The sequence below is a fragment of the Aythya fuligula genome, chromosome 7 (genome assembly GCF_009819795.1).
Source record: "Aythya fuligula isolate bAytFul2 chromosome 7, bAytFul2.pri, whole genome shotgun sequence".
In the NCBI taxonomy this organism is placed as follows: domain Eukaryota; kingdom Metazoa; phylum Chordata; class Aves; order Anseriformes; family Anatidae; genus Aythya; species Aythya fuligula.
In genome coordinates this window covers 23,047,533-23,074,740 of record NC_045565.1, presented here as the reverse complement: position 1 = coordinate 23,074,740, position 27,208 = coordinate 23,047,533, and the positions used below count along the sequence as shown (strand labels likewise).

The 27,208-nt window shown below is 58.1% G+C and overlaps 2 protein-coding genes across 2 annotated transcripts; one reads left to right on the top strand and one right to left on the bottom strand.

The window, feature by feature from the left end:
- Window positions 1-239: 239 nt before the first annotated feature.
- Window positions 240-16,528, top strand: CNNM1 (cyclin and CBS domain divalent metal cation transport mediator 1). The gene is made up of 13 exons (XM_032191207.1): window positions 240-1,776; window positions 11,373-11,516; window positions 11,879-12,019; window positions 12,335-12,504; window positions 12,723-12,822; window positions 12,958-13,005; window positions 14,086-14,148; window positions 14,924-15,087; window positions 15,203-15,380; window positions 15,482-15,595; window positions 15,679-15,795; window positions 15,965-16,092; window positions 16,466-16,528. The coding sequence occupies exons 1-12, from the start codon at window positions 240-242 to the stop codon at window positions 16,042-16,044; spliced, it is 2,856 nt and encodes a 951-aa protein (XP_032047098.1). The 3' UTR covers window positions 16,045-16,092; window positions 16,466-16,528.
- Window positions 16,529-18,986: 2,458 nt separating this feature from the next.
- On the bottom strand, window positions 18,987-23,068 carry GOT1 (glutamic-oxaloacetic transaminase 1). The gene is made up of 9 exons (XM_032191651.1): window positions 22,843-23,068; window positions 22,507-22,688; window positions 21,819-21,942; window positions 21,528-21,640; window positions 21,267-21,371; window positions 20,528-20,678; window positions 20,224-20,389; window positions 19,975-20,117; window positions 18,987-19,676 (listed from the first exon to the last, which is right to left on the bottom strand). The coding sequence occupies exons 1-9, from the start codon at window positions 22,961-22,963 to the stop codon at window positions 19,537-19,539; spliced, it is 1,245 nt and encodes a 414-aa protein (XP_032047542.1). The 5' UTR covers window positions 22,964-23,068; the 3' UTR covers window positions 18,987-19,536.
- Window positions 23,069-27,208: the final 4,140 nt, after the last annotated feature.

Below are 27,208 nucleotides of genomic sequence, written 5' to 3'. Positions count from 1 at the left end.
CCCGGTACAGCCGGGCCAGGGGCTGCCCGCAGCGGGGATGGCTGAGCGGGGGGCTGCCGGTGCCAACCTCCCCGTGCCACGCGTGGGCTCCGCGCAGCGCGGCTCCTCCCGCCGGCTCCCGGTCGCACGTGGCGCGGCGGCTGCCCGCCCCCCGGCCCACGTGTGCCGTGCCGTGCCGCGCCGTGCCGTGCCGCGCCGGCTCCCCGCTGCAGTCCCGGTGCGGCGGCGGGCGCTGCGGCATGGCGGCGGCGGGCCCGGGGCGCGGCGGCGGCTGGGGCCGGAGCCGTGGCGCCGTGCTGCTGCTCTTCTTCTCGCTGTCGCCGCGGCCGCCGGCCGGGGCCGCCTGGCTGCTGGGGCTGCGGCCCGAGGACACGGCGCCGGGCCGGGTGTCCCTGGAGGGCGGCGCGGTGCAGGCGGCCGAGGGCAGCCGCTTCTTGCTGCGCCTCTACTTCCAGCCGCCCCCCGAGGGCAACGGCAGCCGCGGGCCGGCGGGCGAGCGGGAGCCGCGGCTGGTCTTCATCGAGGAGGCGGCGGCGGCGCCGGGGGGCAAGGCGGCGGCGGGGGCGGCGGCGGCGGGGGGGGCGCGGGGCCCGGCGGAGCGGTGCCGGGAGCGCAGCGCCTGGGCCTCGGACGTGGAGGTGGTGGGGCCGCTGCGCTCGGGGGGCGCGGCGGGCTCGGCGCTGGCCGAGGTGCGGGTGCGGGAGCCCCGCAAGGGCGAGGCGGCGGCGGCGGCGCCGGGCGGGCGGCTCTTCTCGCTGTGCGCCTGGGACGGGCGCGCCTGGGCGCACCACGGGGCGGCGGGGGGCTTCTTGCTGCGGGTACGGCCGGCAGCCCCCGCGCTGGGCGCCTGGCTGCTGCCGCTGCCCGAGGCCGGCTGGCTGCGGGCGCTGGGCGCCCTGCTGCTGCTGGGGCTGTCGGCGCTGTTCAGCGGGCTGCGGCTGTCGCTGCTGTCGCTGGACCCGCTGGAGCTCCGCGTCCTGCGCAACAGCGGCTCGGCCGCCGAGCGGGAGCAGGCGCGGCGGGTGCAGGCGGTGCGCGGCGGCGGCGGCACCTACCTGCTGTGCACGCTGCTGCTGGGCCAGGCCGGGGCCAACGCGGCGCTGGCCGGCTGGCTCTGCGCCTCGCTGCCCGGCGGAGGGCCGGCGGCGACGGCCGGAGGGCCGCGGGGAGCGCCCTGGCTGCCGGTGCTGCTGTGCGCCGCTGCCGTCTTCCTGGGCGGCGAGGTGCTGCCCTACTCGGTGTGCTCGCGGCACGGGCTGGCCATCGCGTCGCGCACCCTGTGCCTCACCCGGCTGCTGATGCTGGCCACCTTCCCCCTCTGCTACCCGCTCAGCCGGCTGCTGGACTGGGCGCTGCGGCAGGAGCTGAGCGTCTTCTCCACGCGGGAGCGGCTGCTGGAGACGCTGCGCGCCGCCGGCCCCCACGGCGACCTGGTGCGGGAGGAGTTGGCCATGGTGCAGGGCGCGCTGGAGCTGCGCACCAAGGTGGTGGAGGACGTGCTGACGCCGCTGGCCGACTGCTTCATGCTCCGTGCTGACGCCGTGCTCGACTTCGCCACCGTCTCCGAGATCCTCCGCTCTGGCTACACCCGCATCCCCGTCTACGAGGGCGACCGGCGCGACAACATCGTCGACCTGCTCTTCGTCAAGGACCTGGCCTTCGTCGACCCCGACGACTGCACCCCGCTGCAGACCGTCACCCGCTTCTACCGCCGCCCGCTCCACTGCGTCTTCAACGACACGCGCCTCGACACGCTGCTCGAGGAGTTTAAGAAGGGTGAGGCTCAGCCCTGCACCACCTCTGCACCCCCCATGGTCCCTGATCAGCAGCCCTCCATGGCCCACCCTGCATCACCTCGTGGTGGGACCTGGCAGGTACCGGGGATGCTGGGGGGAGTCGGGCCCTGCATGCGCTGCTGTGGCGGTGACCTTGGTGTCCCCTGGGGAACCAGCCCCTGGGTGGATGGATGGAGGGCCTGCGGTGCTGGCCATGCCTGAGATAATGGATACTGTCAGAACCTTCAGCCCCAGAGGCTGCTGTCCCACAGGTGAGGCTGGCTCGCAGGGCCTGATGTCACAGCAGGGCTGGCATGGGGCACAGCACCTGCCCTGCATCTCTGCCTGGGCAGGGCAGCACTCACTGCTCTCGTCTGCATGGGGGAGTTTGTGGCAGGAGATTGCATCTCATTACTCAGCTCTCACATTTTCAGCTTAGCAGTGAGAAGCAGGTCTAGAAAGTATTTCCATGCAAGTAGTTAAAAGGAGGAAAAAAAAAAAGCCTAAACCCTTAGAACAAGCTCTACTTTCTTTGCAGCTGCGATGCTATTAATAATGCAGCAGCTGCCAGCAGCTCCAGCGGAGGCTGAGAGTTGTGTTTCATTAACCCTACCTTGAGAATACACACAGCACGCATTTTCTTTTCCCCACTGGGAATTGTGAAGCACTTTGCTGCGTGATGTTCGGTACGTCATACCACGGTGCGTGAACCTTTAAGAAATGGCTGCAGCAGTGACATCCTGCGTTATGTAATGCACGATACACTCGGCTCCCCGGCTGCCTGTGGCCTCTCTGCTGCAAGCAGAGCTGATCATGTGAGAAGGGCCAATCTGGTCCATCCCAGATACAGAAGAGCCTCTCTGTGAGTCATCCCCATGCTAGTTTTTGGAGCTAGGGGTCACTGGGGGATAGGATGTTTCCTGCACACTGGGAAAATCATCAGCTACATGCAGGTCAGCATCCTCTCCGGAGATGCACAGCATCACCCCCAGCACCGAGAAGGATTGCAGGGAGAGGAGTGTTGTGTGGCACAAAACACCCAACCTCTCTGCCCCGCAGCATAACTGGGGACTCCCAATGTGGTGCAAACCAGCAAACCCCTGTTTTTAATAACAAGGCTGAGAGCAAAAGCATTAAGATTGCTCTCTGGGTTCAACCTTGATGTGTTGCAGGAACTCCCCCCAATACCTCTCTTAACACAACCAGCAGTGTCTCCTCCTCCCAATTCCTCACGTGCCTTGCAATTCTTTCTTAACTCTGTTTTCCTGCATGATGCTACAATGTCACTGAAGTTCATGTGAGATCCCCACTGCCTCTGCCTTGGCTAGAGAGTCAGCTGTTACCGAAGATATCAGACGAGGTGGGCACAGTCTCCTCGTCAGCTTCCCCTGCACTTTATCTGATTTCCTTTGATGTATCCAAATACTTTTCCTTTCAGATTTGTTTTACAGCCCGGTACCCTATGGATCAATAGATCTATATAAATGGACTTGTGGTTGCTCAGTTCCCTGCCCTTTGCTTATCCTCCTTCCCCCTCCTCCTCTTAGCTGAAGATGTTTTGTGTGTGTCACTCCCTCAAGTGGCAGGCGCACTAACAAGCCTTGCTACCAGCCTTCCGCTGCCCCCTACTAGCCTTCATCCCAAATGAAGATTTTCCAGCCTTCTCCAGCCTTGCTCCATTAAACTCTCAGTATTTGGTTCGGGTTCTTCCTCCCCTACATCTGTTTGCCATCATGGTCTTCTGGGGCATTTTGCTACAGCACTCATGTAGAGCTGTCCCTAGAACTTCTTTCTGTTCCAATCTCATTTCTCCTTGTGTTTCTTTAAATCACATGACTGAAAAGTCTTGCTTTTGGCCTTACAACCTAACTCAGCTTGGTGTTTAGCAATTCCAGTTCTTCCCCCATGTCTTCTTATCCCTGGGTGTTGCTGTTCTCTTCCAATTAATCTTTCTGCTATTTGCAGACCTCCTGTTTACCCCCAGTACCTCATATTTGTAGATGTCCACCCCCAGCCACCCCTAGCCCAGGCCTGAACCTCTCCTAAACTCTCATTTCCCGGTTCTCAGCACAGGCTCCTGCTTCAGCTCCTGCTCCACCACAGATGTTCGCTCCCAGCTGCCTCCAGTCACATCCACTGCTGTCTCAGGCCAGTTCACTTGACTATTTAATTTCGAAAATAAAGATTTCCCATTTGTAATTAAGAATCTTAATCACTGTCTCATTTTCTGTGTCCATGTGAATTGTGTTGAAATATCTCACTTGATCCAATCGAGATTGCCTTCCCTGGCCAGGTCTGCTGTGACACCTCTAATTAGCGAGCAGGTTCGTTGCTTGTTGGCTCAGTGAGTGGTTAATGAAGGCATTCATCACTTCACACATCCAAGGTGTCAGCAGGACAGCAACTGCTCCCACTGATAAGGCCCAGTCTCTTTCTAGGAAATTAAAGTCTCCGCTAATGATGGGCATTGCTAACCAGGTCCCCAGGTTCGTGACAAACTTCTAGAGCGACCCTTCTAGATTTCTTTTCCTTCTCCCATGATTAACACTTTTTGTATCCTTTATTTCTTTGGGTTATTGCAGTGTTTATACAAAATACCCATCACGTTTTGTATCTTTCTTTCCTCGATAGCAGTATATACTTTAGGATCTGCGTCTCGCTAGTGATTAATGTTCTGCCACATGCACTGTGCCTATAATGTCATTTTTTGCATAATGCGTAAGTAACATTCAATTTCACTGCCTGAGCTCCTTGCCATAGTACACAAACATTTGTTCTTACTGGAAATGTCAGAGTATGATTAAATACAGCACTTTGTGACTCTTGCTTACACCTCCGTTAGCACTTTCCCTTTTCTCTCTCCCCTCCTACTCTCTGCTATCATGCTGCATTAGCCTTGTTTACCTGATGCATTTTTCTCTCACTGTGCTATCCTAGCTATGAAGATTATCAGTTTTCTCCCCCTTTCTAGTTTTCAAACAGGGTTTGAGGTTTTCCTATATTAGTTTCTAATTAGTATACTTAGATTAGTATGCCCACAGATAACTGTGTTTGAGCTCAATTCCCTTCAGATGCGCTGATGTCTGCCTCAAGTTTCACCCACACACAGCAGAGTCCCAGAGTCCCCCTTTTTCCCGAGCAGGGCTTGGGGCAGGTTCAATTACCCTCCCATGGGGCTGGGGAAGGGCACTTCTGGCCTTTGGAGCATCCAATTTCCAAAAACGTGTAAACCAGATAAAAACAGCAGCACACGCTTCAGTAGTACCCGGGGAGCTGGTGTGGTTGCAGTGCCCAAGAGCAGCTGTGAGCTCCTGCCCCATCACAGCAGAGATGTGGCCAAACCCTTCCCACCTGCTCTTTCACAAGCTTGCTCCTGGCATCCTTTGATGCCTGCCTCCTGGAGAAGGATGGTTAAACTGGGGGCACTGGTGGGAACTGGGACAAACCCAGAGAAGGTTGCAAACAGCAGCAGAGGGGAGAGCTGGCCTGCGAGAGGAACAGCTTGGGCTTCAACTCGCAGCCTGAGAGAACAGGTCAGCTGCTAAAGCTGTGTTGGAAAATGGCATTACAGCAGCGTGGGGCAGCTCCAGCTGATGGCAGGAAATGCTTGCGGTTTTGGCTTGATCTCCTCTGTCATCTCAGAGTACCTGGCTTTATTCTATGCTCACAGGAGGAGTTACCTCATACACCAGGAAAATTGCCTCACCATATGTAACAAAGTAAGGCAAGGTAGAGGGGCAGGTGAGGTCCCAGTAAGATAAACTTCACCTGAGGAGAATTGAGCTAGGAGGAAAGGTTTATGCACACATTCAGTGTGAAATGCTGCAGGCAATGCAATGCAGTCTGCTTCCCCTCCACCCCCAGAAGATAACCAAAGCAATGCATGGTGCACCTCCAGCCCTGTGGTCTCTGGTGTAACTCCACGGGGAGCACTTCCCTGAGGTGCACCGCCTTGTTCCCTGTGTGCCTTTGGGAAGTCACGGTCTCTGCCTATTAAGTCATTTATGGATTCTGCTGGCACATTTCCTGGGGGGATTTCTATATTCAGAAGTGGTACCTTTCAGCAAATAACCTTCCCTTGTCAGAGGAACGGCGGAAATTTGCTCTTACAGTCATCTTTCTACAGTAGGCCAGAGACTGAGATGCAACTCAAATTACTCTTCAGTGGTTTGGTGTCTTTTAAAAGACACTAAAAGACAGTTCTCCAAAAGCAAGCTTCCTGGCTTAGCAGGGAAAACAGCCTGTTCTGTCAAGGACAATTTTGCCCTAGGGTCTGGCTTTGCTCTTAAAAAACAATCCACAGCCTCTATTATTAATAGATTTCCACAAATCGAACGTAGCTGGAAGAGGTGCTGTGCTCAGGCTTGCCAGGAATGGGGACCGGTCCCATTTCAGCTGCTTTTCTTACTGCCCTCCTCCTGAGCCCGCAGTCACCACGAGCACAAAGCTGGCCTGAGCTTTAAACCAACCTGTAGGAGATTTTTGCGAGTGGGACTGTTGCTGTCTCAGACATCCTGGTGGGATGAAGCCCTACCCTCTGCAGCCAGTTGTACGAGCTGAGGAGCCCGTTGTCATCCAGGACCCGTCCCATCCACGTGCACTGAGCAGCGATCGCCAGGCTGGGAGTGGGTGAGGTGCTGATACACAAAAGATGGTTTCAATGACTCACGCTGCGTCTCTGCCTGAAACATTACTTCAATTTTCCCCAAAACACCATGCTAAGTCTCATTGTGTGAAATGCTGTGCTGCTACACCCCGCCCTAGCAAACCCGAAACCAGTTTGCCCTGGGGAGGCATCCAGCAGGGCCAGAGGGGAGCTGTGTCCTCGGGAGAGGCACCCAGCTGCCCAATGCCCTCTGGGCCTCTTGGGAGCTGTGGGAAAGAATGAAGTGTTCCATGCTACAGACACCATGGAAAACAGTTTTGCAATCAGCCTTTTGGAAATGTTTGGGTTTTTAGCTTGAGTCTTAACACCCTCGAACACTTCCCTAGCTGCAAGGAACATGCAAGAAAAGCATTTGTGGACAGGCAGATTGAGAGCCAGGAGGCCAGAGCCCTCTTGTACAGCAGATGGAAGATGAGACTCCGTGTCTGGTCTAATCTCCCTCTTACCCTCCTCATCTGTTTTGTCAGCCATAAGCCATCAACTACTCCAAATAGCTTATGTCCCCTCTTTCCCCCAGTTTTTCTTAGGATTAGGAAAAGCACCACAGCGGAGTTTGAGAAAGGCTTTTGTACTCCAACAAAGGCAGAAGCAAGCAGATGAAATTCTCATCCCTGAGGAAGTCTGGATTAGGTTAGGATTCGTGGTTTTCCCCTTTTACAGGGCTGATTCCCCACAGAGCCAGGCACCCTGCAGCCCTGCTGGGCATCTCCCTGGTGCTTAGGTGCAGACACGCGTTGCCTCGTGGAGCAGCTCCTCAGACATGTAGCTTTATACTCGATGCAGGAGCCTGGTGACACAAGAGCACTCTCACTCAAAGTTTTCAGCTCAGAGTCCCCAGTTAGTTCAGATACAAGTCGGCAGAGAGGCACGGAGCTGCTGGCAGCACCCCCAGCCCAGAGAAGAGCTCTGATGAGAAGCACACGGAGAGCAGATTTTAGTTGCATTGTAGTTGTTTCTTGAATCCAATTCACTTAGCAATTACTATTCTTTTGCTTTCCATTTTGTAGCTGTAAATTATTTGTGGCTTGTGCCTGTACCTTGATTTCATTGGAACAGCTTTAGACTTCACAGTAAAATTCACAAAAATAAATTTCGTACTCGGAGCGCTCATCACGTGGAACAAGAGACATGACTGAAGCATCTTCAACATTCCTCTGGCAGAGCACCTACATAAAGAAATGATAAGGAAGTAGTGTGGGCTATATTTGCAGCCAACAGCACTTTCTTTCCCACAGGCAGAGGCATTTCCATGTGTTCAGACTGTATTCTCCCGTTGGGGAGGATGCTTTGAGGTGGATCTATGAGCCCAAGGTCATTTAGGTACCAGCAAAACCCAAGGCTCCTAAAAATGGGTATAAAAGCTTTATATATCTGTTCGGATACTTGCTCCTTCCGGAAGCTTTCAGCTCTTTATATTAGCTCTGCAATTTTGCGTTTTGAGGCATTAACTTTTCAGAGAAGCTGTTGTTTGAGAAGAGCAGATTTCGTGTGGCTCATAAAGAATTCAGCACAGTTGTATCCCGTGCTGAGCAGACACTTAATCACCTATAGACTTCCTGTGTGAGAGCAGTCCTGCCGAGGCCACTGGAGCTATTCACACAAGTAAAGTTAATTGTCCGTTTGTTCGAGCATTTGCCAAGCCAAGGCTTTGATTCTCAAGAGTTTCCCAGTGCTTTCTTGCAGCAGTGATCTCCCTGTAAAATTTGCATGTGACAGCCTGCTAGCGGTGGAACAGCTCGCCCTTATAACTCATTTCGCTGGAGCTATCAAGCAACAATTACAAAAGCACAGTTTTTGGAATCAGTTTTACAGATCTTAAAGCTGGTTTAGATCAAGTTTCTTGTTTTGTTTAAGTGATTTATCGCTCTTCATTGTGCTCCCACTGCAGCCGACCTGCAGGGTGGTGCTGGAGAAGAGACTGCCACCCTCTGCTGTCCTCAGCTGCATCCCCATACCACCCTCCTTCCCTCAGACACATCTTTCACCTCAAAACATGACCCAACTTCTGCCCTCATACCTGCTCCAACAGCCACTGCCTGTCCTCTGGCCAAGCACAGCAGCCCACAGCCAGGCAAACACCCCCACATGTAGCAGCACCCCCAGCCAGAGTGCTGGCACACCTTGCTGCCCTCCTGAAAGGACTTTTAAAAAAGCGATGAGAGGAGATGCAGAACCTAGCAGGTGTGGGGGCAGCAGTTAGAAAGTGGTATCGGGGTCCTCGGGGGGGAATCAGAGGCTAGGTGGGTGCAGCTAGAAGCAGTGAGAAGTGCTCCCGTCTGGCTGGGAGGGAGGTGTGGGTCATTTTTGTGATACCAGCATCAGCTGGCTGGGCAGGGGCTGAGAGCAGGGCTCTCCTTGTGGGGCAGGAGCAGCCACAGGAGTTGCAGCCATTTTCCACTTCTGGGTACCTGCTCTGCTTCTAGTGTGGGTGTTAGCCGGGAAACCTAAACCAGAGGGTTTATAGCATGGCTCTGAGTGTTTATTTTCTGTGAAAATAAAGAACCCTTGAGCACTCTAACAGCCCTCCTGGCTCTGCCCCCAGTGTGGTGAAGCCCTGGGTCTCCTCCCAGCACGGTGGTGCCAGGTTATTTCTAAATAATCTGATTTGCTGCTCTGTGAGCGTGGGGCTGGGATCACATTTCTCTGTGGCCGCCCTAGAGTAAATTACAGTGTCGATGTAGGTGTTTGGCCAAAAAAAGAATTGCCTCCATTACTCTCTGACTGCCTTTAAGTAGCACCTAAGCTTTTTGTAAGGGTTTGGTGGTTTTGGGTTGCATGTAAATGTCATTAACAACAAGCTTTTGGCCAAAAGAAATAACTTTTCCCCTCTCCTCGCTCACCCGCGGACTTGTAGGAGACCAGATGGCCCCAGTGTTTGGGAGTGGGTTTTGGCAAAGGAGTCATTTTCAAAAGTTGGACTTTGCTGAGATGAAACGTAGCTGTTGCTGCTGTGCTGCAGCCAACTCTGCTTCTTTTTGCTTTTTAAGTCTCGAGTCGAGTTGCTTTATTACCCGCCACACAGACAATGTGCACAAACCCTTGTGTGAGGTGAGGGAAATAGCCTGGCTAGCAGAACGTACCGAATTCTCAGTGCCCCGAGGCTATTGATTTGTTTTGTAAAATGCATCTCCAGCTTTATGGGAGGAACAACAGTGCTACTTGCGGTGATGTTATGTTCTCATTTCTAATTCTGTAGGCGTGGGAGGCAGCGAGCTGCTCTCTGAAATCTTGCAATAAAAGCTTGGTATGAGGAGGAGGGAATTTATACTGTGGAAAATGCCCAAGCTTTTTTTCTGTGAGAAATGTATAGTGCTGATCTTCGTCTGAGAAATAGCGTTTGCTCGCCTCGGATCCAGGGCAGGGTTGTTTGAAGGTCGCATGTTCCCCAGAAGGACGCGTTTGGTGGGGCTCCAGGCTGCCCTGGATGCAGAAATCACCAGCGGGTGAGGAGGAACCTCTGCAGTAGGCAGGAGCCCACCCACATTGCATTCCTGCACCCAGATAGTGGTCCTGTCCCCTGGCCCAGGTGTAAATGGGAGAAGCAGATGCAGAGGTACAAGGGAAGTGCTCCCCTTTCAGGTAACCATTGCTGCTCGAGGAGCTCAGCTCTGCATCTCTGGGGGGAAAAAGGGTGTTTTCAGCATTCCCAAGGGCCCTGCAGTGCCCATGGGAGCGGTAGCTTTGTGCAGGGCTAGCACCAGGGAAACAGAAGAAACAGAGGGGAAATTGTTGGATGTGGTGCTGATGAAGGACATTTTTAGTGTTTTCAGCAAAAGAAGAGGTCCAGAACCTGTGCGCACTGCTGCAATGTATGGGAGCCACAGTGAGTAGAGCTGGCAGGTCTGAGGTGACATCTGAGCTGGAAACCCAGGAGTCGTGCAGGGCTTGGGAGTTGGGTTCTAGTCAGGCTGTTGAGCAGGAGCATAAATCAGAACAGACAATAAGGGAAGGGAAAAGTTGAACGAGTCAAAACTGCTTACAGAGAGCAGAGCTGGACATGTGAAAGCAGATAGTGATGTTTAAAGTATGCCAAAAGCAAGAAGCCTGAGAATGTGTCAGCACAGCTGCCAGCTTACTGAGGGCAAGCGAGGAAGCTGAAATTGTGATTGAGAAACATGGTGGCTTCTGAGCAGGAGCCACCATCCCTGCAGCTGAAGGAAGGTCCTGCTCCCCGTCTGTGTAAGGTAACGGGGTGCTGTCAGGGCAGGGTTTGGAAAAGATGTTCAGCTGCAAGCCAATTGCTTGAAAAGGGCTCAGCCTCCCCATCCAGATGGTTCACCCAAGAGTTCGGCAGGAGCCGAGCTGAAAGCTGCAAACAAACATATGCATTTCTGCATTAAAACCAGCTGCTGTTCAGCCGAGCTGGAGGCTTTGCCTGCGTTTTAAGAAAAACTTTCGGATCGGTCCAGACAGTGATGGATAGAAAGATGTGGGGGAGCTGTTCCTGGCAATTTGGTAGGAAAGATAATTAACAACAGAATGAGAAAACACCAGGAGGACGAGGGAAACCAGTAGAGCCCAAGGACACGCTCACCTTTCTGTCGGAGGACACTGTCTCCTTCCTCAATTAGAGCTGTCTTGTGCCAGCGAGGCAGTGGGTAAGCAAGATGCAGCTGGCACAACGTACGCACAAGAGGCTGCCAAAGAGCTAAACAGGGGGTTTTGCTCATTAAAGAAGGCAAGCAGCCCCAAAGAAGAGCTGGGCAGACTACTGCGACACCCCCAAGGCATCAGCCTGACAGTGGCTGATGGCTCCTTCTTCTTCTTCTTCTCCTCCTTCTCCGGGGTTAGCACAGCCGGGGTGGGTTTGGGTGATGGGAACTGCTTCAAGGTGTGGCTGTGCACCCCACCCAGCCCTGTCCTGCCAGCCCACGGTGCTGGGGATACTTCACATGGGGTGGGGGTCTCACTGCTCTGCTCTCCCACCGCAGGGAAGTCCCACCTGGCCATCGTGCAGCGGGTGAACAACGAAGGGGAAGGAGACCCGTTCTACGAGGTGATGGGCATTGTCACCCTGGAGGATGTCATTGAGGAGATCATCAAGTCCGAGATCCTGGATGAGACGGATCTGTACAGTTAGTGTCCCAGAGCAGCTACTGTGGTGGTGGGAGCCCACAGACAGATATATGGGAAGGAAATGGGCCAGAGCAAATTGTGGTCCTTCCCCAGAGCACTTAATGGGCATGGTGGGAAAGACGAGAATGATGGAGAGATGCCAGTCAAATGCTAGGGAGTCTTGAGTGCTTGAGACAGACCAACATCAGACTCATGCCCGAGACAGAAGTGTGTTTCACCAGGGAGCTGCTCCTGGGGCCGTGATGCCCAGCACTATTTGTCCACCCCACTGCTGCCCCAGCCCCACCACAGCATGAGCAAGACGAGCTCTGCACGTGGGTGCTGCTGGCCTCTGGGGGTAACTTCCACTCTTTGCCCACAGCGGACAACCGCAAAAAGGAGCGTGTGCCCCACCGGGGCCGCAAACCCCAGGACTTCTCCATCTTCAGGCTCTCTGACAGCGAGATGAAGGTGAAGATCTCCCCCCAGCTCCTCCTGGCTACGCATCGGTTCATGGCGACAGGTACCCTTGCCCCAGGGGATATGCGTGACACAATGCGCAGCAGCGGGTGTTTGGGGTCCTGCATCTCCCTGCAGCAGGACCAGGCACCCCTGAGCTGGTCCTCATTTGAGCTTCCCACCACCAGCAGCAATTCCTGCTTGCCTGGTCCACCCCAGGCTTCTCTCTGCCCTGCCAGCACGGTCTGTGTCTGGCTCCCCTGTGCAGGGGGGTGCTGGTGCTGTGGGGAGGGGGCTGCTCAGCTCTGTGGGTGGCAAGTTCCCGGCACCCCACAAAGTCCTGGCCCCGCTGAGCCAGCCTGTGGTGCCTCCCCTGCAGAAGTGGAGCCCTTCAAGTCCCCCTACCTCTCCGAGAAGATCCTGCTGCGGCTCCTCAAGCACCCCAACGTCATCCAGGAGCTCAAGTACGACCGTAAGAACAAGAAGGCTGCCGAGCATTACCTCTACCAGCGCAACCGCCCCGTCGACTACTTTGTTCTCATCCTGCAGGTGCGGGGGCAGAGGGGCCGGGGAGCCCCCTGCTGCGTGGTGGCACGGGGTGGCCCATCTCGCCTTGCTCTTGGCTGCTTCTGCAGCAGGGCTGGCTCTGGGGTTTGTAAAGGATGCAGAAATTCCCGTCTTCTTGTAGGGTGGCAGGGACCCCACAGTGGGGCAGTGGGTGCGGGCATGGGGGGCCCCGTCTGAGCACGTTTCCCTCCTCCTTCCAGGGAAAAGTGGAGGTGGAGGTTGGCAAGGAAGGGCTGCGGTTTGAGAACGGGGCGTTCACCTACTACGGCGTCCCTGCCATCATGGCCATCGTCTCCTCGGGTAAGGGCTCCGTGGGCCCCCTCCAGCCCTGCCCTCGCTTCCATGGCTGGGAGATGGAGCTGGACGTGGCTACGGGGTGGGATGGTACATGGGACCCCTCCTCTGCGACTCATGCGCCTTCAACTGTCATTTCAGATAGCGACGTGCGGAAAGTGAGCAGCCTGGCTGGGTCCTCCTTCCTGCGTAGGTATTTGGGAGAGGCTGGGGCTCCCACACCTCTCCGGCTGGAGGGGCGATGGGCTCGCACCCCAAAACAGCAGCTCTGGCTCTGCTGCGGGGTCAGAACTCGATGAATTCAGACTGATGGGAGGTGCAGGGAGGGAGCACTTGTACCTGGCACAGGACACGAGCATGGTTCTTGTGTGTGCCCTGAGCCAGGAGGCAGGGGCAGAGGCACGGGTGTGCAGAGCTTGCACCAAACCCCACAGAAACGTGAGCGTGAGTAGCGGGTTACAACAGGGAATGCGGACATGAACCCTTCAGCATTTAACCACTTGTTATTAATTAACCCTGGTTACGTAAGCTTTTTATTGCCTGGCTATCTTTGGTGTCAGTGGCCAGGGCAGGTGTGAGGCGAGAGCTGGCCTGGAGCAGGGGCACAGCACGGGAGGGTTGGGCACCAAGTGCCGGTGTTATCGCCCCGACCTTTGCTCCCTGCTGGCCGAGGCTGCTCTGTCAGCGCCTGGTGCTGTTGCCACTGTTTGGACATTTATTTGCAGGCAATTTGGGACCAGGGGAGGACACAGCCAGGCGTTACTGGGGGAGGAGCAGGCGATCAGAAGGAGGAGGCTGTGGGGCAACCTTTCTGTGGATTTTGGCTTGGAAGTAGCTGAAAACTATTTGGCAGAGGGCTGCCAGAGTGTTGCAGCCCTGCTCTGAGCCCAGTCAGTGGAGGGCAGGCAGCGTGCAGGGTGCCAGCATGGGGCTTCTGGGCAGAAGATGCTTTCTGCCCCATCTGTGGCTCCAGGGGGATCTGTAACCATGCAGAAAGAGCCTGGCAGGAGCTGGTCCCGCCTAGCCTTACCTTGTTCACAGCACTGGGGTCTGTGTCCCTCCCGGTGTCCCTGTTCTCAGGGCCAGCGAGTGCCTCCCCCCAGAACAGCCCCAGGGGGTGTAAGGAGTGGGAGCTGAGAGGGTGAGGGGAGCCCAGCCTGGGGCTGCTGGCACAATTCTCATCCTCATTTTTCCTCTTGGCCTGTCCCTCTCCTTACCACCTCCTTGTGCCATGCCTGCCCCGTCCTTCCCCCCACCCGTCTCTTGCAGTGCCTGTCTCGGTGTCCCGTACCTTCGCCTTCAGCAGAGGGGACTCCCTGGCTGGCTCACCAGGTAACGGTGCGTGGCTCAGGGAAGGGGTCCCTGCGTGTGCCAGGCCCTCCCGAGCTCCCGGTGACCCTGCAGCACCCCATAGCGGGCAGCCCAGGGGCACGGGGAGCTGCACGGGTGCCTCACCCCCCTCTGCCCATGAAGAAAGGGATGGGGGCAACTGGGAGCCAGAGGTGGCTTGTTTTTTTTTTGTTTTTTTTTTTTTTTTTTGCTGGGCGGTTTCCATAAGTTTAAATTCCTGCACGTGCTGCTTGTGCTGAGTTTTCTGGCTGCTTGCTGCTGCTGACCGCGGTTACGCACAGCTCTGCGTGCACGCTGCCCTGCTCGGCTTGCTTTCCGGGAAGCCAGGTAATAGAAGGGCGTTCCAGCAGCACAGTCAGCACAAAAAATGGTGACATTGCCCGTGCAAGGAACAAGCTGCCTTTGTTCCCTAATAAATCACCGGCCAGACAAAATCCATCACGCTGCGTGTCAGAGGCCATCGGTCAATGTGAGTGACGGGCCAGCTGGCCTCTGCAGCCCTGCTCCCATCGGGTAGGACACCCTGCACCGGGGACACGTGCCTGCCTGCCTGCCGGTGGGGTGGCCCCAGGAGCACAGCGCCCTGGTGTGTAGAGGACAGAGAGGACCCCCATGAGGGCTTCCTCCAAGGGGGATGAGCCAAAGGGCACAGCCTCTGGAGGTGACAGGGATCCCCTGGCCGTACTCCAGCAGCAGAAGCCTGCTCGGCAGCACAATGTGTTTTCCTCTCATCCTTTCTCACCCCGGCCCTCCCCAGTGAACCGGTCACCCTCACGGTGCAGCGGGCTCAACCGCTCCGAGTCCCCAAATCGGGAGCACAACGACTACGGGGGCAGCACCACGCAGCTCTACAGCAGCAGCAACAACATCTACACTCCCGACTACTCCGTGCACATCCTCTGCGATGTCCAGTTCGTCAAGGTATGGCTGGGCTGGGCTGGGCTGGGCTGTCCCACCCTGGCCCTTCCTGCGTCCCTGGGAGCATCTTGGTGCCTGCAGAACCAGCTGAGCCACGAGCGTGTCTCTGTGTGCCCAGGTCACCCGGCAGCAGTACCAGAACGCACTGGTGGCCAGCCGCATGGACAGCTCGCCCCAGTCCCCCGACATGGAGGCCTTCGACAGGGACTCAACCAAGGCTTCGACTGCTCGGGGCACCCCACAGACACCCAAGGAGGATGCTACCGCCCTCCTGAACGAGAGGAACAGCATCATGTGTGAGTCACCCCACGGACACCCCTTGCCTGCCACGTGTGCTTGTGCCCCCATCCCTGCCACCATGCCACCCCGCAGCCTCACCAGCCCCGTGACCCCGCAGGCAGCCGGCCCGAGGGGCAGCGCAGTCCCAGCGAGTCTGTGTGCCTGCGCATGGAGGCCATCCCCTTCATCCAGGAGGAGCTGCCTGAGCACGAGGACAACAGCAAGCAGCAGGGTGAGTCCATTCGGGGGCAGAGCCCGGGAGTGGCGAGGCCATGTGCTGCCCCGGGGTGCTGCAGCCAGGCTGGGCTCTTGCAGACAGGGAGTTCTGCGGCAGCGGGCTGGAGGCAGAGTCCCCGGGCAGGGAGGCTGGGACCGGCTCCTCTCCCAGCAGCAACGAGGAGACCCTGGGCAAGAGGCTGCTGAGATCGCTGAGTGAGTGACCGACCGGGGAGGGAGCGCCCCGGGGTGCTCAGCGCCCTTCTGCCCAGGTCTGAAGCGCGTAGGGCTCACCCCCCCAACCCCCTGCACCCCTGTCCCTGAGCACCCTCGCCCCCAGCCCTGGGGCACCCCCACCCCAGCCCCCTTGGTGCCACTGCTGCAGGTGGGCGCAGGCAGCGCCAGTCTCCAGAAGGTGAGAAGGTGCCGGAGGAAAGCTCCAACCTCGCCCCGCTCATCACCTGAGCAGCAGCGTGGCCGGAGCACGGTGCTGGAGGCCCACGTGGACCAGAGGTAAGAGCTTGGCCATCCTTCTGGTATTCCTCCCCCAGCAAGGGGCAGGGTGCTTGGTTTTAAGAGTGAGAAAATCAAGTTTGCTGTTGTTGAAGCAATGTGGGTTGGAGGGCTGCAGAAAGACCCACTCAGAGCCGACATGGGTAAGGGCAGCCCCATGCAGGCACATGCAGCTGGGGGCTGGAGCAGGGGCTGGGCACGCAGCAACAGGGTCCAACCACCCTCAGGGATGGAGCAGAGGTTGGGGAGAGAGCAGAACCCCCAACTTGTGTATTTTCACAGATAGGAACGTGTCTGCATCCATGCCACTGAGCTCGGTTGGGGTGCCGCAGGACCGAGTGGCATCAGGGCAGGCTGTCCGTGTGTCTTCCAGGTCTGCAGCATGGGGGTCTCCCGCCGCGAGGCTCACGTCCAACAGCAGCAGGTCTGCACTCGCTCGCTGCCCACCCGCCTGCCCGCGCCGCCCCTCCCTGCAGGCCCCATCCCCAGGCGAGAAAGGATGAGCCCCTGGGGGGGCTGAACCACCCAGGCGGCAGGGACCAGCTCACAGCAGCCCCGGGGCCCTCGCCCAGCTGCTGCCTGGTAGCATCTGGTCCCGAGGAAGAGGTGGAGGAAGGAAAAGGGGAGAAGCGTTCCCTGCGGCAGCGCAGGGAGGGGCGGCCCGACCCGAACTGCCCTCAGCATCATTGCCCATCCCCATCCCCGCGAGGCCTGGAGCCCCTCGGTGCCGGGTGCTGCACGGACGTGGTCTCCGCCATCAGGAGAAGATGCTTTTGGGGGGGTGCCACGTGCAGCTCAGGGCCCCAGGACACGTTCGTGCCGTGCCCGGCGCCACGCACATCGCAGCACACGCTGACCATCGCCGCAGCCCTCCCCGGGGGGGGACGGCCGCTCCACGCCGCGCTCACCCGTCCTCCCCGTGAGGGAGGCTCGGGCCGAGCCCCCAGGGGGCACAGGCCAGGCCGTAGTTTTTGTAGAAGCTGACTGCAACGGGGATATCAGCATTAAAGGTGATTTCTCCCCGAGTGAGGCCCTGTCTGCGTGAGAGGGGGTACGGGAGGCACATGGACACCCTCCTAGGCCAGGGGGCTGGGTCAGGCTGGAGGCACAGCAGTGGCCCAGAAACCCTCACACACATGCGCCAAGGGAGGAGGCAGATGTCCAGATCAACAAATCCTTCCCATTTTCCCCCTGCCCTCCATGAACACAGGCTCCTGGCCAAGGTGGGGGGGGGGCAGGCCTTCCCTCAGACCTGCCACCAGGCAACCTTCAGCAGCACAGGGTCAGACCTTATAGGAGGACTGGGGCAGGAGAAAGGAGTTAATGATCCACCACCACAAACACAACAGTGGGGTACACGTGCTGGAGCACAGCCTGACAGATAACTAATCTCACGGTTCAGCCATGGGTGATAAAACCTCAGCCAGACTAAGTGCACCCCAGCCTGGGGACTGCCCTGCTGAGGAGGCAGAAAGTAACTGCCAGGAGGCCAGAGGAAAGCAAGGGCTGGCAAACAGCCGACCCCAAGGGGCTGAAGGGAACAGGGTCGCTTCGTCTGAGCTGGTGAAGGAGGTGGAGAGGAAGTTTTCACACACATAAAAAGCCTTTGGAAAAAGAGAAAAGGAATAATCTGTTCTCTGTTGCCATGGTAAGTGGGATAATGGTAATGAGCTTACACCACAGAGAAGGAGAAATTTAGGTCACTCATTAGAAAAAAGAAGCCGGGTAAGTGCAGCAAAGTGCTAGCACAGATCACGTGGGTGGGCCAGGCTCCACACCTACAGGTCTCTAGGAAGTAGAGCCAGAGGTCGGGACTAACACAAGTTGGTTTCTTGACTCTTTCTTGTGCAATCACCCCTGGAAGTCACCTGTTGACCATCATCACCCCCACTGTGGGTGGACACCAAGAGGAGAAAAAGCCCCCCACCTGTCCCTCTGCACAAAGGCTGCTTCTGCCTCACTGACTTGTGTGATGTGAGCCACTGATAGAAGAGGGACAGACACACTGGGGCACACGAGAGCCCTTGGCCCAACAAGGGGAGCAGTAACAGGGGCAAGGAAGATTCCTGAAGGCCATAAGGCATTCTGCTTTGTTGCAAAGACCCCTGACAACCAAGAGGCACACTGCAGACACAGGAAGGAAACAAGGCAATTTCCCCCTTTGCTTTCTAAGCTGCAGCACAAGCAAAATCCATCAGGACGGTAGTGACTGTCACTGACTAACCCTCTTCCCCTTTCCTCGTCAGGGTTTTGGCAGGAGTCTGCCGTATCAAGGTGGTAATGTCAGCTCCCAAACAGATCTGCAAACACAGAAGCAGATGGTCCCTGCTCCTTTTCAGTGCCAGAAACCCAGGCTGTTGCTGGCAGAACCCACTGAAGCCATAGGAGGTGGTAGTTCACCAGCAGCGTGCTGACAAGGGGAAGCAGGAAGGATCCACAGCCCAGGGAGAGACAGCCAGATGGTGGGGTAACACGCGAGCATCCAGCAAGGAAGCACAGGCAGACAGGGCAAGCTGGACAGCACAGTGGCAGAAAGAGGAACAAGACAGATGTGAGAAACTGGTCAGCTTCACGTGGAGTCACAGGGAGCTCCAAACTACACTCTTCCAATGGGCTGTGCTCCACTGAGTAGTAACCGTGATCATCAGATATGACACACTGCAAAGAGAAACAGAAACCCTTGAAACACAAGGAGTGAGACAGAGTAGACAAAGCAAGATGCTAAGACTTTAACCTCAGCCTGGAAGAAGCCAACATGGCCTGAAAGCAGCAAGGTACAGAGGAGTCACCTTCAGTGCTGAGCTTTCCTGTGCTAAGTGGTACAGCTCCGCAGCGTGGGCCCTGTCTCCAGCAGCAACCTGCTAACACTGGGAAGACATCACACAAGGCAGGGGTAGTGTTCAGAGATGGAGGTTTAATTTTCTGTCAGCAACACAAAGCAGTTATTACAATTATGAACGTTTGCTCGCATAAGGCTCAGAAATTGGTAGGGGAAAGCCAGTAACGGCCTTGCCCCTCCACAAAATACTATTGAGTAACATGAATTTACAACCCGTATGAGCCCAACTGTTGGGCTGTTATCCCATAGCGCATTGCACTGGCACTGGCCTTAGCCTAGATCAAAACAATCAGTTACATGGAGTTGATTTGGATGTGCTAAAGATGCAGCTCTAAGTGCCTGAAGACCAGGCTACTGTCAGTCAAACGAGAGCCAAGGCAGCTCATGCTGCCCTCACCTCCTGGGGCACTGGCTTAACGTATTGCAAAGAGTATTTCAGGAAAAAAAAAAAAGTCATGATTATCCCTGATTGAGCTACTGCTCCCATCTTTATTAAACCCCAAGAGGTGTGGACAAGGCAAGCTCTGAGCACGGAAATACATGGACTACACACTACAGCTTTGGTGACTTTGGTGACTTCATGTAAGTTTGCTTGTTCCTGTGCTTCATTGGATTTTTGTGACGGCTTCATGGATGGACTTGGCCACATAGTCCAGGTTCTTGGTAGTCAGGCCACACATGTTGATGCGCCCGCTAGCCATCAGGTAGATGTGTTTTTCCTTGATCATGTACTCCACCTGCTTAGCTGGGGAAGCAAATGGACATCAGGTCAGAGCAGTAACCCCACAGCCCAGAAAAGCTCCAAAAAAACAGGCAGGGCTGCTTAAATCTTCCACAATGATCAAAAGACTTCCAGCGCTGGCCGCTGAAATGCTGATGCTTAAGCCCTGCCCTGCTACAGAGGCAGTGATACCAGAACTCCAGCAAGGTCCCCAAGAGATCCCCGCCTGGCCTGCTTCAGCCCATTTCACCCTTGATACCGCTTCCCTCTCCCAATCCTCCTTTCCCCTCCCTATGGCAGCACCAGGGCACTTTGTACTTACGGTTCAGCCCCGTGAAGCTGAACATGCCGATCTGGTCCGTGATGTGGTTCCAGGTGCCCGGGGTCCCCAGGGACTCCAGGCGAGACCGGAGCTCCGAGCGCATCAACAAGACCCGATCTGCCATCGTCTTCACGTTGTCCTTCCTGCAGCAGGCGGAAAGCAGAGCGTGAGGCCAGGCACCTAGCTGGTTTGGAGCATGACCCTTGTGGAGGCAGCTTCCCCTTTCCCTCTCCTGCTGCTGACACCTACCACTCGGCAAAGAGCTGCGGGGACGTAAGCGTAGTCGCCACGATGCGCGCTCCCTGGGAGGGAGGGTTGGACCAGGTGGTGCGCACGATCTTCTCCATCTGGGAAAGCACGCGCTGCACGTTGTCTGCGTCCTTCCCCACCACAGTCAGGTTCCCCACGCGTTCATCTGTGGATGACCCAAGAGACGTGAGCCATTGGCCCCACGTGTCGCTGCGAAGCAAGAGCTCTCCCCCCGACCCCTTTCCCAACCCCGCACGCCAGCCCCATCTGTCTGGGTGTGGCCAGCTTACTGCCGGACACTCACTGTAGAGACCAAAGTTCTTGGAAAACGACTGTGCACAGAAGAGCTCAAAGCCCTCGGAGACAAAGTATCGCACAGCCCAGGCATCCTTGTCCAGGCTGCCAGAGGCAAAACCTTGGTACGCCGAGTCGAAGAACGGAAACAGGAACCGGCGCTGGAAGGAGGAACAGTGTTAGAGGGAAACCCCTTCCCCACAGCTTTCACTTCACCCCCCGCTGTCCCCATTGGGGGACAAATGACCACTGAGCTTCTGGGGGAATACAAAAAGAAGCATGGGCTAGCAACACCAGACTAGTGGATTTTCCTTTTACTAGGGGCAAAAAACGATGAAGACCAAAGTGGCAAAGAAATGGTCAAATGTAAGAGAAAACTCCACTCTGGAGGATAAGGCAGGGCACAAAGATATGCTGTCTTATACCATAATGTCCAGCACCTGTGAAAAGCAGGTGTCCCTGGATGATCTTCCCAGCCTCAACACAGCCCATTCCACTGAGTTTGGGCATAAAAACTTGGAGGCATGAGCAGAACTGGGATGCTTGCATCCTCTGAGCCCTCTATCCTCACAGCACAGATGAGCAGCATCCTGTCACCCTCTCCCTTCAACACCTGCCCCGTGGGACTCTTCCAGCCCCTGCTACACCTCGTGCCATTCCCTAGAGCTCAGTTTTGGCTGCAAGTCCTCCGGCTGGCCCAAGAGCAACCCGTCCCTCAGCACAGCTGTAGCCCCACCAGGAGCCCATACCTTCATGACGGCAGCAATCTGCTTCCACTGGTCTGGAGTGGGGTCTGTGCCCGTCGGGTTGTGCGCGCAGGCGTGGAGGATGAAGATGGAGAACTCCGGAGCTTTCTGGTGAGAGAGCGGGTTTCGGTCAGACGCACTGACAAGGCTCAGCACCCACAGTGCAGGAGGGCTGAGGTGCTCTGGGCACCCACAGTGCTTTTAGGAGAGATGCTCTGACAGCACAGGACCACGCTCAGCCCGCCCCACACCAGGTGTCCTCACCTCCATGTCATCCAGCAGCCCCTGGAGGTCCAGGCCCCTCTTGGCGGCATCCCAGTAGTGGTAGGTTCTGATGTCTTTAAAGCCAGCATCCAGAAACACAGAGTTGTGGTTCTCTGGAGAGAGAAATCGCGTTTCAGAAAAGTGAACTCCACCTCCCAGCAAGCCACCTACTCCAGTATGCCCCTAAATTCCCCCAAATACAGAGACAATTCCTTCACCCAGAAGAGGAAGGGCTTGCCCTCACCCCGAGGAACCCCACCGTGCCTCCCTTGGCCACTGACCAGCACTCACCCCAGGTTGGCGAGGAGACGTAGACGGGGGTGGCCGTGTTGTTGGTGCCGTTGTACCACCGCCGCAGGAACTCCGCGCCGATGCGCAGGGCGCCCGTCCCGCCCAGGGACTGCACGCTGCCGACCTGCAACGGGGGGCTGGCCGTCAGCACATGGGCACCCAGCGAGGGGACCCAAGGCGTGATTCCGGCCTCCCCCCACCAGCAAGACCCCCTCCTTCAAGGCTCTTCAGCACCCAGACCCACCCCGACACCTCTAACTTTAGGCTCCAGTTTTTTCCTAGAGTCTTTTTTTTTCTGTTCTGGAGGTTTTTTTTCCTATTACTTTGCGGCACAAAGATTCCCAGCCAGTCTAGAAGTTGCCTATTACCGGGAAGGTCGGCTGCTACCCGACTCCAGATTCCTGGGGGGGCAACCGTCAAAAACGGCTGCGACAAATCCCGGGCACAGCCTGGGGGTCCCGCCCTTCCCCGTAACGATGGGGGGGGTTCATTGGGGTGCACCCAGCCCCTGCAGCCCACCGGGGCCGGAGGAAACCCTCAAATCCTTCCCAGTGCCATACCCACACCTCTGCCCCCTGGGGTTCCCGGTGCCCTCCCGGTCTCGGCACCCTCCCGGTCCTGGTGCCCTCCGTGTCCCGGTGACCCCCCCGGTGCCGGTGACCCCCCCGGTGGTCCCGGTGCTACCCACCCGGTTCTCCTTGATGGCGGGGCTGTCGTCGCCCAGGGCGATGCGGGAGGCGTTGGCGCGGAACTCGGGCAGCCCGAGGATGGGCAGGTACTCGTGGTTCAGCTTGCCGTCACCGGCGATCAGCTGCTCCACCTTCCGCACCACCGGCAGCACCCACGGCTGCCCCTCGTCCGTGCGGTAAGCTGCCGGCAGGGGGGGGAGGGAGGGAGGGAGAGCTGTCACCGTGACCTTTACCGAGCCGCGGGGGGCGGCAGCAGCAGCAGCAGCAGCACCGCCGCCAGCCGCGGTCCCGCCGCCCCCCTTCCCGTTACCGGGAGCCCCCCGCCGCGGACTCACCGCCCACGCCGAGGTTGACCTTCCGCGAGTCGGCGTCCTCCCGGAAATCCGCCGTCAGCTTGAACACGGCGACCGGGGGGGCTCGCGGCACGGAGGCGAAGATGGAGGCGGCGGCGGCCATGGCCGGTGCGGGGCCGTGTACCGGGACCGGGGCCGGTGCCGGTGCCGGTGCGGGGCGCTGCGGGCGGCCTCTGGAGGAGACGCTCACCTTCACCGCCGGGGCGGGGCGGGGCGGCCGCGCGCCTCCGCCAATCAGCGAGCCGCCGGGCCCCCCGCCCCCGCGCCCTCCGCCAATCAGCGGCCGGGCCGGGCGCCGACCGGGAGGTGGCGCGGGCTGGGAGGGGGGGAACGGTGGCAGAACGGAGCGGTCGCGGTGACGTCAGCGTCGCGGTGACGCCGCGCCGCCGCTGATTGGTGGGATGGCCGCGAGGCCCCGCCCCGCCGTGGCGCGCGGCGGCGCGCCGGCGGGAGTCGGTGGCGGGAACAGTGCCCACGCGTGGGGGCGCCCGGAGCGCGGCGCGGTGCGGGGCAGGGTTAATAACGGGGGGGAACGGGGCGGGGGGGGCGAGCTCCCGGCGGCACCGCGGCCTCCCGCCGGGGCCGGCAGCCGCGGCTGTGCTGGGGGGGGACGGTAGAGGGCAGAGCCGGCCCGTGCATCGCCGTCGCCCCGCCAGCAGCCCGCCGCGCCTGCGGGGCGCCAGCAGCGGAGCCGGCCCGGGGGTGTCCCCGTCCTGCTTCCAGCCTGCCTCGCCCGGCGCTCAGCTCTGACCCCCGCCACTCGGTGACACTGATGGCCTGGTGACACTGCCGGGTGCTGCACAGCACCTAACCCTAACCCTAACCTTAACGCGAACACTAACCCTAATAAAACTCCTAACCACAACCCAAACCCTTCCCCGAACCTAATGGGGAGCACTTGGGCTCCTTGGGGTCTGTGGACAGTGCTAATGCAGAGGCGATGAGCAGGGAAGCAGCAGATGAGAACAAGAGCACCAGAGGTAAAGGTGGGTAGCCCCCCTCTGCTGGGTTATGTTTTTGGCTCAAAAGGACCAAAACTGTGTGAGTGGGAGGCTGTGAGGGGAAAGGCCAACCAAGGCTGCGGAGAGCTTCCCATTCCTGGAGCAGACAGAAACGCAGGGGAGTCCCCAGACTGGCGGCCTCGCGCTGCTCTTACTGGTTTCTAATCCGACCGCTCTCCCAAGAGCGCTGGGACGCTTGGGGACAGGGCCAAGCCCTTTCCCAGTGCAGTGGCACTGCCTGCTGAGCTGGCTGTGCCAAGCCACCGCGCAGCCACTTGCTGGGGCAGGCTGAACGGTGCCACTTGCAGGGAAACAAAACAAAACAAAACAAAAAAGCTTTTTCCCCAAATGGCCATGGTTTCGCTCCCCTCCCTCTGGGACTGCCGGGCAGCCCAGCAGTGCTGGTGTGCTCTGTGCTGCTGCCCGTGCCTGCGAGGCTGGGGTCGCCGAGCTGGCAGGAGTTACCGGCTGGTGCGGCGGCTGCCCCCAGCCCCGCCGCTGTCGCGCGCCCTCGGCTGCATGGTTTGGGGCTCCTCTGGGAACAGATGCAGGAACGAGATAGACAGGCACAAAGGAGCAGGCAGCCGGGTGGCTGTGCGTTAGCAACATCCCTCTGGCCCTGTGCTTTCATCTCCCCAGCCTACACAAAGGGTGCCACCAAGACGCATGGAAAAGCAAGAGAAACATGGGAGCCGGCCCCGAGGCAGCCCTCCCTTCATCTCCTGCCGCAGACTGACAGCCAGCAAGGACCTGCCACTCAACGTGAAGGCTCGCACACCTTACCCAGAGCGAAGCAGCCCCCGGGCGTGCACCGCACGCAGGCACGGCCCCCCGCGCTCAGCCCCTCCGGCGGGGGCACGGCAGCCAGCACGGCTCCCGCACAGCTCAGGCACCCCAGGGACGTGGGGACCGCTGCCCTCCTGCAGCCTGGAGCCCGTCCCAGGGGACTGAGGCTGGGCACAGGCAGGGTGCAGGCAGGGGCAGCATCATGGCCGTTCCCACCGGTGCTGCGCGGGGCCATTTTCCCAGCCCTCCTCTGAATACAGATGTTTTCTCAGTGCAGGATCCAGACAGAGGAGGGTAAAATGTTTTCATTCCAAGCTCCCGGGGTCAGGTCATGGTTTGTCTAAATGGCTTTTGTTGCTGTAATTATCAGATTAGCTGATCTCTGGCAGCGCGTTTAGGGGCAGCTACATTAACTGTGGATCCTGACCCCCCTGTCCCCACCAGCACCCTGCCCAGCTGGAGCAGTGGGTGTGCAAAGCAACAGGGTGGGATCGGGGGTGGCACAAGAGACATGGGAAAAACCTGAGCTTGATTTGGGGCTGGTACCCAGCACCCAGGAGCAGCCGGCATCTTTTGGGAAGACTCCAACCTGCAGTGCACAGCTGCTGCAGAGCCCCGTCCCAGGCACCTGCCTGCTGCCACTGCTGATGCTCAGCATGCAGGCACGGGATGGAGGGCTGGTGCTCTGGGGGGCTCTTTGGTGAGTGAGCAGGGGCCGTGGGGAGGACAGCCTCCAAGCAGGCAGGGAGCTCCGGGAACAGGAGCGTGAGATAGCAGGCCAGACGGGGAGACAAGAGAGCAGGGCGAGGGGCAGATAAAGAGGGATCAGGAGTTTCCGGCCCCCGCCAGCCCCTCGCTGGGTCCGTCTGTCAGCACCTCTGAGTGCTGATGGCACTGAGCCCCGAGGCAGCCGGAGCTGCCGGCCCCACCACGGGGCACCAGCAGAGCCTCGAAGGGGCCCCGCTGCTGCCTTCATGCTGAGCCCCAGCACCGGCAGCTGCTTGGCCCCTGGCATGGCCAGGAGTGGACACTGCCCATGCACAGCCCCCAGACACCCCCGCGGGTGCCCCCAGTTTTTCCATCAAAGGAATTTGTTAAAAAGCAGTTTCACTGCATTTCAGTTTCTGAAGTCTAATGGTGCCAGAGCACAACGTGCTGCTAAACAAATGCTTCTCCCAGGAGCAGAACATCTACACCTCCTCTTTTGAAGAGTGCTTCAGCCTCCTTAAATGTTTCAGAAAATTTCAAGAGCAAAACGTTGCCTAAAACACCATGTTCCTTCAGGAAGTGTTGTCGTCAGTAAAATAGAATTATAAAAATATTACTGGGAGGTATATTCCCAAAGTTTTCCTAATTCCCACCATGAAAAGCTTGGCTAGCTCCAAAGCCAGGCTCTGGAAGCTGGAGAATAACTCAGTGCAGCAATGACAAGGCCTGTGTGCTCCCGAGAATAAGGGAGAACACCCCCCACCTGGGCTCCAACCTCTCCTACCAGCTCTGGGAACAGCCACAGATTCCAAGCACCCACCTGCTGGCAGAGGGCAGCAGAGCTGCCCAGAGACTGTGGTGGTTGCATGAGCCACACAGATAATGAAGCCTAGCGCCCTGGGGCATTGAAGATGCTATCCCAAGGGCGCAAAGGACCAAATGGAGAAGGGACTCGGTTATTGGTCCCCAGCATCCCCAGCCCCAGGGTGGGTGAGAAATCGCTGTGTCAAGGCACAGAGTTTCGCGCAGCTGGGGACGGGGGGGACGGAAGCACCCACGGCACAGCCGGTCCCAGCTGTCCCCTCCGGGCAGCGCCTGTCCCTCTGCCTGGCCAGGATGTGGCCAGGGGAGAGGAGCCCGGCTCCTTGCAGGGCACCCCGTGCTGCGGGTAGGTTCAGGACCCTGGTGTAGGAGCAGATTTACTGAAAACAATTTATTTAATATAAAAAAATAATTTTCTTATGGCATTTTGGCTGGCGTCAGCCAAGCGCTTACTCACCCGGGAATTCAAACAAAGGCAGCGCTGGCGCCCAGCCAGGGGGTCGGGCGCTGGGTGGTCGTGTCCATCCCGGCCTCGGACCCGCCTCTGGGTCACTTGTGGGCTTGTGGCATGATGTCTCCATTTATTTATTGGAAATGTTTGAACAGGAAATGCTAATGGTTTGAGTTTTGGAGACAGCTGGAGGGGTCCGGCAGGAGCTGCTGGGAAGGGGAGGGTGTGCACGGATGGGGTGGCTTGGGGAAGAAGGGGTCGGTGCCGTCGGTGCTGCTGATGGAGACCTGTCCCCTCCTCATATTTGGGGTGGAAGACCCAGCAAAGATGAGGCTGGGGATGGCCCTGCCAGCTCCACTGCCTCGTCCTCCGCCTCTGACCTCGAGCACCCATGCAAAACGTGCGGCACTGCTGCTCCCAGCACACTGCCCTGCCCACTGCCCACAGGCAGGGACGGCAACCACGGTCCTGCAGGTCCCATCCACGTCCCTCAGGGCCTGGTGGTGCCCGCCAGCAGGGGAGGGATGGGATGTGAGGGGTGCCTCCCCCTGCAAGGGGGTCGAGAGGTTCCTCCGCAGCC